The 12,546-nt window shown below is 47.8% G+C and overlaps 1 protein-coding gene across 5 annotated transcripts in view; it reads left to right on the top strand.

The window, feature by feature from the left end:
* LOC140429070 (FYN-binding protein 1-like) overlaps positions 1 to 12,546 on the top strand; it is a 556,929-nt gene that overhangs the window by 315,014 nt on the left and 229,369 nt on the right. For all 5 annotated transcript variants that reach the window (XM_072515618.1, XM_072515617.1, XM_072515621.1 and 2 more), the window contains exon 3: positions 9,892 to 9,988. In XM_072515618.1, coding sequence (XP_072371719.1) covers positions 9,892 to 9,988 — 97 coding nt within the window. The remainder of the gene's footprint in view (positions 1 to 9,891; positions 9,989 to 12,546) is intronic.

A 12,546-nucleotide genomic window follows, 5' to 3' on the forward strand; every position in this document is an offset into this window, starting at 1 on the left:
AGGACTGTCTTGTACTTCGTCTTGTCCTCGCCTTCCGCGAATGCCAGGGAGTTGTAGATGTGGATGGCGTGTTGCCCCACCGTGGAGAGGAGGAGGGCGATCTTCCTGGTGTCCGATGCATTCTCCCTTTCTGTGGCTTCTAGGAAGAGCTGGAAGCGCTGTTTAAACAGCTTCCAGTTTACGCCGAGGTTTCCAGCGATTCGGAGCGGCTGCGGCGGGCTGATGGTGTCCATGGCGCAGGATGGCGGATCCCTGAAGGTGTGCAGGTAGGTCTCACAGTTGCTGGGGAGTTTCCAATCCTGGTATCATGTCGCGTTGGGTGTTCCGATGTACAAACAAACCAACACGGGTGTAGATGGTACAACTCTGTTTTATTGTTCTGAATAATAACAACTGTTAACTTCTGGCTGTGGTTCGTACTTCACCAGCTAACCTGTGGACCCAGCCCTAGCACTATCTTAGAGAGGCACTCAGCACATGGTGTATGTCTGAGTGGCGCGCTGTGAGCTCTGTGCTCTGAGCTATCTCCTGGTGGAATGAGCGGGAACTGTGGTGTTCCCTGTTTTATAGTGCGTGTGCTCTCACTGGTGATTGGCTGCGATGTTATGTGTGTGTTGATTGGTCCGTCGACCTGTCCATCAGTGTGTGTGTGTGATTGCACCATGATATGTTAATGTGGATATCATGACAGACACCGCCGAAGATTTACCTCAAGAAATACAACATGGACGCCAGCGCCTGGGAGCCCCTTGCTCAGAGGAGATCTACTTGGAGGAACCTCCTGATTGAAGGGACACAATTCTTCGAGGACACCCGGCGGCAAGCGGAGGCCCGGAAAAGGAGCCTGAGAAAGGAATGCCAGCGATCCCGGGTCCAAGGACCGATCCCACCTCCCGGAAGCACCTGCCCAGTGTGTGGCCGAAGATGTGGCTCTAGGATCGGGCTCACCAGCCAGGCAAAAACCCACAGAACCCGTGGCCAGTCACAGCGCGTTCCTGAGGTGGACAATCATACTCGCTAGCGAGTGATCGCTGAAGAAGGAGAATGTATATCCTGGGGTTCCACATTCACTGTCGACAGCAGTCACATGTTCCAAGTAATAATGTACCGGGTTGTCAGTCGACCGGCCACCTGCAGAGTAACAAGAATTACATTCGATGTAGGCCCAGCATTTTGAGTTTAAAGTTTGATTATTTTGAACCAACAGAGGACATAACGATTGCTGAATGTTCCTTAAATTCCAGGGAAATGATCTTGCTTTTTACCTGAGCTAAAAGACCCTTGCATCAAATCTGTATCCTTTGCTCTTAAAAGTAGGTCAGTGCAGCGTTGAATAGATTTGTGGGGCTCGTGAAAAAGGGTGCCCTTCTCTCTACACAATGTGTAAATTTACTGCCATTAAATTGATGTATCTATCAGATACATAGGACAACACAATAGTTTCCTGAAATTGGGTCCAACTATAAGAGAAGAGGGAGTGTACAGAGTGCCCAGCACTCGATGAGATGTATACGAGCCAGACGCAGACCAGAGAAGGCTAGTTTCACTTCAGTGAAAAAACTTGTTTTCCAAGGATACAAAAGCACGATGTCGTGGATACTGCATAACTGAAATAAAACCAGAAAATGCTGGAAATACCCAGCAAGTCTGGCAGCGCCTGTGCAGGGGGAAACAGGGTTAATGCGGAAACTTTAACCATGCAAAATGGGTGGGTTTACAAATGGAATCCTGGCTCCTTTAGTCATTCCAGCTCTCCTGCCCTCCACCTCACCACACATCTTCCCGTATGTTTTCCTCACTCCGTACTTGCTTAAACATTGTGCACATCTCCAGCCTTTGCTGATTCTGGTGAAATGTTTCCTCCATTTCACTCACTCCGCAGATACTGCCTGACATGCTGAGTCTGTGCAGCATGGTCTGTTTTTATTTCAGTTTGTCAAGAGCTTGTGGTCACATCTCAACAGCTGATTCCACATAGAAATTAAATTGAGGTCGTGAGCCAAGTTGAGCAGTGATGCGAACACGTTACCCCTTCCGATTCTGCTTTGCCTCACTTCTCCTTAATGCTTCCTGATTTTTTTTATATTACTGCTCTGCTCAGAATAAACTGGGAGGAACTAAATGGCTTTACACAGCACATTTCGTACAGGCATAATTTATCAATGTTGGGGAGGGGGGGGGGAATAGAGCATCTAGTGCAAGACTTTCATTTTTACAGCACCATTCGCGGCCTCACAACGACCCAAAGCACTTTGCAACCAATTGAGTACTTTTGTAGTTATTGCTGTAACTACATCCTAGGCCCAACCACCTCCAGCTGCTTCATCAATCACCTCCCTTCCATCATAAGGTCAGAAGATGTTCGATGATGACTGCACAATGTTCAGCACCATTCGCGACTCCTCAGATAATGAAGCGGTCCCTGTCCAAATGCAGCAAGACCTGGACAATGTCCAGGCTCGGGGCTGACAAGTGGCAAGTTACATTCACACCACACACGTGCCAGGCAATGACCATCTCCTACAAGAGAGGATCTAACCACCGCCCCTTGACATTCAATGGCATCACAATCGCTGAATCCCCCACAATCAACACCCTGGGGGTTACCATTGATCAGAAACTGAACTGGACCCAGCCACATTAATACTGTGGCTACCAGGGCAGGTCAGTGGCTGGGAATCCTTCGGCGAGTAACTCACCTCCTGACCCCCCAAAGCCTGCCCACCATCGACAAGGCACAAGTCAGGAGTGTGATGGAATACTCTCCACTTGCCTGGATGAGTGCGGCTCCAACAACACTCAAGAAGCTCGACACCATCCAGGACAAAGCAGCCCGCTTGATTGCTCCCCCTTCCACAAACATTCAAACCCTCCACCACCGACACACTGTGTGTACCATCTACAAGATGCACTGCAGCAACTCACCGAGGCTCCTTCGGCAGTCAAACCACGACCACTACCATCAGGAAGGACAAGAGCAGCAGATACCTGGGAACCCCACCCCCTGGAGGTTCCCCTCCGAGTCACTCACCATCCTGACTGGGAAATATATCGGCCGTTCCTTCACTGTCGCTGGGACAACATCCTGGAACTCCTTCCTAACAGTGCTGTGTGTTTTCCTAAAAAGATGGACTGCAGCTCTTCAAGAAGGCAGCTCACCATCGTCTCCTGAAAGGCAATTAGGGATGGGTAACAAATTCTGGCCGAGCTAGCGACCCCCACGTCCCATAGAACAAACTTTTTCAAAAATTCTATTTCTACTGATGTACCTCAATTGCAATTCCCAAATCAGCAGTTAGTCAGATTATTGATGTGTAATAGTTAACTTCTAGTCAAGCTAGTTTCCATGTTGCCCCAGTTGTCATTTATGGCTTCGCAGGAAGATGGGATTGAAACGTTCTTCATGAGACCTCCCGCACTACCCACTACGGGCTGGATTCTTCGGCCGCGCCGTCCGCAGGATCGCCACGGACGGGATGCGGACCATGTAAAGGTCCATTGACCTTGGCAGGGAATTTCCGGTCGCCAGGCGGGTGCAGCCTAAGATTCCTGCACCACATCTTACAGCAGGAAATACCCATCTGGTTCACTAATGCCCATGATGGGAAAGGTTTCCCGCCCTTACCAGGTCTGGGCTACATGTGGCCCCAGATCCTTTGCAATGAGGTTGACTCCGAATTGCCTTCTGAAACGGCTCAGCAGGTCACTCGGGTCAAGAACAATTAGGGATGGGCAGTTACAGCCCCAGTCCAATCAAAGAATAAAGAATCTCTACTCTTGAGTTCAGTCCTTCAACCAATCCCGTACGGTCTACTTCTGCTCCTATTATTTGTGTTCTGGAGTTATTGTCTTTGTACCTAGTCCAAGAAGACCACATCCCAGAAATTAATAATAAAAAAACACTCGACTTCCCTCCTATTTGGTGTCCCAGGTGATGTGTTGGGTGCTCTGGATCTGTGGAGACTGCATTTACCTTAGCAGCAACATAGACAGGCTACCAACACTTGTAATAGTACAACACTATTTTATTAAGCTAGAAATGTTGAACATACTTTCACTGTGGGTTAAGACGATGTTAGATTAAACTAAAGACCTATGCCTGTCCTAACCAATCTATGTACTCAGCACATGGTGAAGATCTGTGTTATAAGCTGTAAGCTCTGTCCTTCTGAGAGGCTGCATCCCGAATGAGCGGGAAAACTGATGCCCTCTGTCTTTATAGTGAGTGTGCTGTAACTGGTGATTGGCTGCGGTGTTGTGTGTGTTGATTGGTCTTGCTGCGTGTCCATCAGTGTGTGTCTGCACCATGATATACTGGTGTATATTATGACATCCCCCCTTTTATTAAAAAAATGTATGTTTGTGGCAATAAATAATGTGTGGTGAGAATGTTCCTAACTATGTGTGGGGTGCGAAGACATATTTACAGGACTATGTCATGAGAACTAAGCTATTTACGTGGGAAGGTGCCTGGTGCAGAGAAGCAGTATGCAACAAGAGTAACGAGATCAACACTATATACAAACCAGGGAAACGATCAAACAAAGCAATGAAACAATTCAGAGAGTCCATAAATTCGAAAAGTTCATAAATTTAATCTCTGAGGTGGGCGACGAATTCTGGTTGACCAAAAAAGCATTTGGCCCTGTTGAGGCGGAGACCATGATCATGTATGCGTCTGAATACGCACTGGAGGCGACTAACATGCTCCTGCGGGGTGGTGGACCAGATGATTATGTCATCGACATAGACGCGAACACCTTCAATACCTTCCATCATTTGTTCCATAATCCTATGGAACACTTCTGATGCAGAGATGATCCCAAACGGCATCCTGTTGTAGCAATATCTTCCAAAGTGGGTGTTAAACGTGCAGAGTTTCCTGCTGGAGTCATCGAGCTGGATTTGCCAGGATCCTTTTGAGGCGTCGAGTTTGGTAAAGAGCTTGGCGCGAGCCATCTCACATGTGAGCTCTTCGTGCTTGGGAATTGGATAGTGCTCCCTCATGATATTGCGATTTAGATCCTTAGGATCAATGCAAAGTCTCAATTCGCTGGAAGGCTTTTTTACACACACCATGGAACTGACCCAGTCGGTCGGTTCCGTGACTTTGGAAATCACTCCTTGGTTCTGGAGGTCCTGCAGCTGCTGCTTGAGGCGGTCCTTAAGGGGTGCTGGGACCCTGCGAGGTGCGTGCACCACAGGCGTGGCATTCGGTTTTAATAAAATCCTGTAGGTGTACGGGAGCGTGCCCATGCCCTCAAAGACGTCGTGGTACTGGTTGATAATGGCGTCGAGCTGCGCCCTGAAGTCAGTGTCCTGAAAGGCAGACGCGTCAGCAGGAGAGAGAGAGAGAACTCTCTGAACTAGGTTCAACAGCTTGCATGCCTGCGCGCCAAGCAGGGAGGCTTTCGAGGAGCCCACGATTTCAAAGGGAAAGATAGGTTTGCGTGACCTGTGCATCACTTCAAGTTGGCATGAGCCGCTGGCAGTATTGGCATAGCCATTATAATCTAATAGCTGGCAGGCTGATGTGAGGATGGCTGGTTTGACACAAAGGCTTTGGAGGTCAGACCGCGCAATGAGATTGGCGGAGGCACCAGTGTCCATGTGGAATCGTATTTGGGACCGGTTGACCGTAAGGGTGGCAACCCACTCATCGTCTGGATCGATGCTGCATACCGATAGAGGCTGGATTCTTTGCTTCGGGGACACCCTGTTTTTTGTAATGATACCGACTCGAAAAGGCGCCTTCGGGTCCTCGGTGTCAATATCGGGTAGCAGGTCCGAATCGAGCTCGGGGACCGTGGGTTGAATGGCCCGGACATTCCTGCGAGGCAGGCTGGAGTGACGAGAGTTGGCAGGCTGAGCTGATCTGCATAAAGCAGCATAGTGGCCAAGTTTGCCACATTGCAGGCATCGTCGGGATTTGGCAGGACATTGCCGCTTTAAGTGGGCGGAGCCACAGTTGCCGCACGTTGTAACGTCAGTACGTTCGCTGCGCCACCACGCATGCATGGCACGGCCGTATGTGGTGCATGCCTGCGTAGTACGTTCGTCGATGTCGCCGTCCCCTCGTTCGTTGCGCACAAGCGCGGGAGTCCGCGAAAAGCGCGCAAAATGGTCGCCCTCATTCAGGCTGAGGCCCTGGAGTTGCTCAATTGCTTGGACCCGTTCTGCCTCGTGGGGATCTTGCCACACTGTTTCAGCCGCTTGGATGTGGGAATTCTGACTAGTGGCGTGTTCGTGTAGCACGCAGGTCTCGATGGCGGTCGCTAGGGTGAGTTGCTTTACCTTGAGGAGCTGCTTGCGAAGGGGGTCCGACTGAACACCGAAAACGATCTGGTCGCGTAACATGGAGTCGGAGGTGTGCCCGTAATTACAGGACTGCGCAAGGATGCGGAGTGAGCAAGGACTGGAAAGGTTCATCCTTACCCTGCAAACGCTGTTGGAATACATAGCGCTCGAAACTTTCATTCACCTCTATGCTGCAGTGAGTGTCAAACTTAAGGAGGACCGTCTTGAATTTTGATTTATCTTCACCATCAGCAAAGGTGAGAGAATTGAAAATGTGGATGGCATGTTCCCCGGCCGTGGATAGGAAGAGAGCGATCTTCCTGGTGTCCGAGGCATCTTCCCGGTCTGTGGCTTCCAGGTAGAGCTGGATGCGTTGTTTGAATATCTTCCAGTTGGCCCCCAGGTTACCGGTGATGCGGAGCGGCGGCGGCGGGCGGACGCTGTCCATTTTGCAGGGTGGCTGTATGCTGGTGGAAGGCAGATCACTTGCAGGTAGGTCTAAGAAGTTCTAACATCCCTCAACTACTGGTACCATGATGTGTTGGGTACTCTGGATCTGTGGAGACTGCGTTTACCTTAGCAGTAACATAGACAGGCTACCAACACTTGTAATAGTACAACTCTATTTTATTAAGTTAGAAACTGTTGAACATACTTTCACTGTGGGTTAACACGATGTTAGATTAAACTAAAGACCTATGCCTTTACAATGGGATGAGAGAAGAACTAGCTAAGGTAGACTGGGAGCAAAGACTTTATGGTGAAACAGTTGAGGAACAGTGGAGAACCTTCCAAGTGATTTTTCACAGTGCTCAGCAAAGGTTTATACCAACAAAACGAAGGACGGTAAAAAGAGGGAAAATCGACCGTGGATATCTAAGGAAATAAGGGAGAGTATCAAATTGAAGGAAAAAACATACAAAGTAGCAAAGATCAGTGGGAGACTAGAGGACTGGGAAAACTTTAGGGGGCAACAGAAAGCTACTAAAAAAAGCTACAAAGAAGAGTAAGATAGATTATGAGAGTAAACTTGCTCAGAATATAAAAACAGATAGTAAAAGTTTCTACAAATACATAAAACAAAAAAGAGTGGCTAAGGAAAATATTGGTCCTTTAGAGGATGAGAAGGGAGATTTAATAATGGGAGATGAGGAAACGGCTGAGGAACTGAACAGGTTGTTTGGGTCGGTCTTCACAGTGGAAGACACAAATAACATGCCAGTGACTGATGGAAATGAGGCTATGACAGGTGAGGACCTTGAGAGGATTGTTATAACCAAGGAGGTAGTGATGGGCAAGCTAATGGGGCTAAAGGTAGACAAGTCTCCTGGACCTGATGGAATGCATCCCAGAGTGCTAAAAGAGATGGCTAGGGAAATTGCAAATGCACTAGTGATAATTTACCAAAATTCACTAGACTCTGGGGTGGTCCCGGCGGATTGGAAATTAGCAAACGTGACACCACTGTTTAAAAAAGGAGGTAGGCAGAAAGCGGGTAATTATAGGCCAGTGAGCTTAACTTCGGTAGTCGGGAAGATGCTGGAATCTATCATCAAGGAAGAAATAGCGAGGCATCTGGATGGAAATTGTCCCATTAGACAGACGCAGCATGGGTTCATAAAGGGCAGGTCGTGCCTAACTAATTTAGTGGAATTTTTTGAGGACATTAACAGTGCAGTAGATAACAGGGAGGCAATGGATGTGGTATATCTGGATTTCCAGAAAGCCTTTGACAAGGTGCCACACAAAAGGTTGTTGCATAAGATAAAGATGCATGGCATTAAGGGGAAAGTAGTAGCATGGATAGAGGATTGGTTAATTAATAGAAAGCAAAGAGTGGGGATTAATGGGTGTTTCTCTGGTTGGCAATCAGTAGCTAGTGGTGTCCCTCAGGAATCAGTGTTGGGCCCATAACTGTTCACAATTTACATAGATGATTTGGAGTTGGTGACCAAGGGCAATGTGTCCAAGTTTGCAGACGACACTAAGATAAGTGGTAAAGCAAAAAGTGCAGAGGATACTGGAAGTCTGCAGAGGGATTTGGATAGGCTAAGTGAATGGGCTAGGGTCTGGCAGATGGAATACAATGTTGACAAATGTGAGGTTATCCATTTAAGTAGGAATAACAGCAAAAGGGATTATTATTTAAATGATAAAATATTAAAACATGCTGCTGTGCAGAGAGACCTGGGTGTGCTAGTGCATGAGTCGCAAAAAGTTGGTTTACAGGTGCAACAGGCGATTAAGAAGGCAAATGGAATTTTGTCCTTCATTGCTAGAAGGATGGAGTTTAAGACTAGGGAGGTTCTGCTGCAATTGTATAACGTGTTAGTGAGGCCACACCTGGAGTATTGTGTTCAGTTTTGGTCTCCTTACTTGAGAAAGGACATACTGGCACTGGAGGGTGTGCAGAGGAGATTCACTAGGTTAATCCCAGAGCTGAAGGGGTTGGATTACGAGGAGAGGTTGAGTAGACTGGGACTGTACTCGTTGGAATTTAGAAGAATGAGGGGGGATCTTATAGAAACATATAAGATTATGAAGGGAATAGATAGGATAGATGTGGGCAGGTTGTTTCCACTGGCGGATGAAAGCAGAACTAGGGGGCATAGCCTCAAAATAAGGGGAAGTAGATTTAGGACTGAGTTTAGGAGGAACTTCTTCACCCAAAGGGTTGTGAATCTATGGAATTCCTTGCCCAGTGAAGCAGTAAAGGCTCCTTCATTAAATGTTTTTAAGATAAAGATAGATAGTTTTTTGAAGAATAAAGGGATTAAGGGTTATGGTGTTCGGGCCGGAAAGTGGAGCTGAGTCCACAAAAGATCAGCCATGATCTCATTGAATGGTGGAGCAGGCTCGAGGGGCCAAATGGCCGACTCCTGCTCCTTGTTCTTATGTTCTTATGTTCTTATCCTAACCAGTCTATGCACTCAGCACATGGTGAGGATCTGTGCTGTAAGCTGTAAGCTCTGTCCTTCTGAGTGGCTGCATCCCGAATGAGCAGGAAAACTGATGCCCTCTATCTTTATAGTGAGTGTGCTCTAACTGGTGATTGGCTGCGGTGTTGTGTGTGTTGATTGGTCTTGCTGTGTGTCCATCAGTGTGTGTGTGTCTGCACCATGATATACTGGTGTATATTATGACACGAGGCACACTGATGGTTCATTTCTCTCGCTGTCTTGCTGTCTAATCTTATTGTCTCCTATAGTACCACAGAGGGCAGCACGGTAGCACAGTGGTTAGCACTGTGGCTTCACAGCGCCAGGGTCCCGGGTTCGATTCCCGGCTTGCGTCCCTGTCTGCGCGGAGTCTGCACGTTCTCCCCGTGTCCGTGTGGGTTTCCTCCGGGTGCTCCGGTTTCCTCCCACAAGTCCCGAAAGATGTGCTGTTGGGTGAATTGGACATTCTGAATTCTCCCTCTGTGTATCCGAACAGGCGCCGGAATGTGGCGACTAGGGGCTTTTCACAGTAACTTCATTGCAGTGTTAGTGTAAGCCTACTTGTGACAATAAAGAATATTATATTATCATGTTTGAGTTGCTGCCTTGCAGCGAATTAATTTGTTCTTATTTTCTGTTCTTTTCTGTCTCGCAGTTTCCAATCGACTTGCCAATAAGATGCCATCTCCATCTAGTGTCCCGGGACCCAATCTGCCACCTCGCACTCTGGCCAGCAAACCACCCGAAATCATGTAAGTAAAATGGCATCAGACGTTAAAATACGACGCCAGTTGTTACCTTGGTTCTCAGTGGTTGACCATCAAAGTTCATTCCTCTCGAGTGACTATCAGACCGCCCAGCAGACATTGCAGTTTGTTAGACGTTCCCACCTTCTGCAGTTAGCTGTTGGCATCAGATATTTCCCATACACACACACATCCACCTATTCCCATACACACACACACATCCACCTATTCCCATACACACACACACATCCACCTATTCCCATACACACACACACATCCGCCTATTCCCATACACACACACATCCGCCTATTCCCATACACACACACACATCCGCCTATTCCCATACACACACACACACATCCGCCTATTCTCATACACACACACACATCCACCTATTCTCATACACACACACACACATCCGCCTATTCCCATACACACACACACATTCACCTATTCTCATACACACACACACATCCGCCTATTCCCATACACACACACACATCCACCTATTCTCATATACACACACACACATCCGCCTATTCCCATACACACACACATATACACATATATACACACACACACACACACATCCACCTATTCCCATACACACACACATCCACCTATTCTCATACACACACACACACATCCGCCTATTCCCATACACACACACACACACACACATATACACTTACACACACACACACACACGCCGATTCCCATACACACACACACATCCGCCGATTCCCATACACACACACACATCCGCCTATTCCCATTCACACACACATCCACCTATTCCCATTCACACACACACATCCGCCTATTCCCATACACACACACACATCCGCCTATTCCCATACACACACACACATCCGCCTATTCCCATACACACACACACATCCGCCTATTCCAATTCACACACACACATCCGCCTATTCCCATACACACACACACATCCGCCTATTCCCATACACACACACACATCCGCCTATTCCCATACACACACACACATCCGCCTATTCCCATACATACACACATACACCTATTCCCATACACACACACACATCCACCTATTCCCATACACACACACACACATCCGCCTATTCCCATACACACACACACATCCGCCTATTCCCATACACACACACACATCCGCCTATTCCCAGACACAAACACACACATCCGCCTATTCCCATACACACACACACATCCGCCTATTCCCATACATACACACATACACCTATTCCCATACACACACACACATCCACCTATTCCCATACACACACACACACATCCGCCTATTCCCATACACACACACACATCCGCCTATTCCCATACACACACACACATCCGCCTATTCCCATACACACACACACACATCCGCCTATTCCCATACACACACACATCCGCCTATTCCCATACATACACACACACATCCGCCTATTCCCATACACACACACACATCCGCCTATTCTCATACACACACACACATCCACCTATTCCCATACACACACACATCCACCTATTCCCATACACACACACACACATCCGCCTATTCCCATACACACACACATCCGCCTATTCCCATACATACACACACACATCCACCTATTCCCATACACACACACATCCGCCTATTCCCATACACACACACACATCCACCTATTCCCATACACACACACATCCACCTATTCCCATACACACACCCACCTATTCCCATACACACACACACACAACCGCCTATTCTCATACACACACACACATCCGCCTATTCCCATACACACACACACATTCACCTATTCTCATACACACATACCTCCGCCGATTCCCATACACACGCACACATCCGCCTATTCTCATACACACACACACATCCACCTATCCTCATACACACACACCAATACGCCGATTCCCATACACACACACACATCCACCTATTCTCATACACACACACCTCCGCCGATTCCCATACACACACACACATCCACCTATTCCCATACACACACACATCCACCTATTCTCATACACACACAAACATCCACCTATTCCCATACACACACACATCCGCATATTCTCATACACACGCACACATCCGCCTATTCTCATACACACACACACATCCGCCTATTCCCATACACACACACATCCACCTATTCCCATACACACACACACCTCCGCCGATTCCCATACACACGCACACATCCGCCTATTCTCATACACACACACACATCCACCTATCCTCATACACACACACCAATCCGCCGATTCCCATACACACACACACATCCACCTATTCTCATACACACACATACATCCGCCTATTCCCATACACACACACACATCCGCCTATTCCCATACACACACACACATCCGCCTATTCCCATACACACACACACACATCCGCCTATTCCCATACACACACACACATCCGCCTATTCCCATACACAAACACATCCACCTATTCCCATACACACACACACACATCCGCCTATTCTCATACACACACACATCCACCTATTCTCATACACACACACATCCACCTATTCCCATACACACACACACA

This window comes from Scyliorhinus torazame, chromosome 9 (genome assembly GCF_047496885.1).
Source record: "Scyliorhinus torazame isolate Kashiwa2021f chromosome 9, sScyTor2.1, whole genome shotgun sequence".
Classification (NCBI taxonomy): Eukaryota; Metazoa; Chordata; class Chondrichthyes; order Carcharhiniformes; family Scyliorhinidae; genus Scyliorhinus; species Scyliorhinus torazame.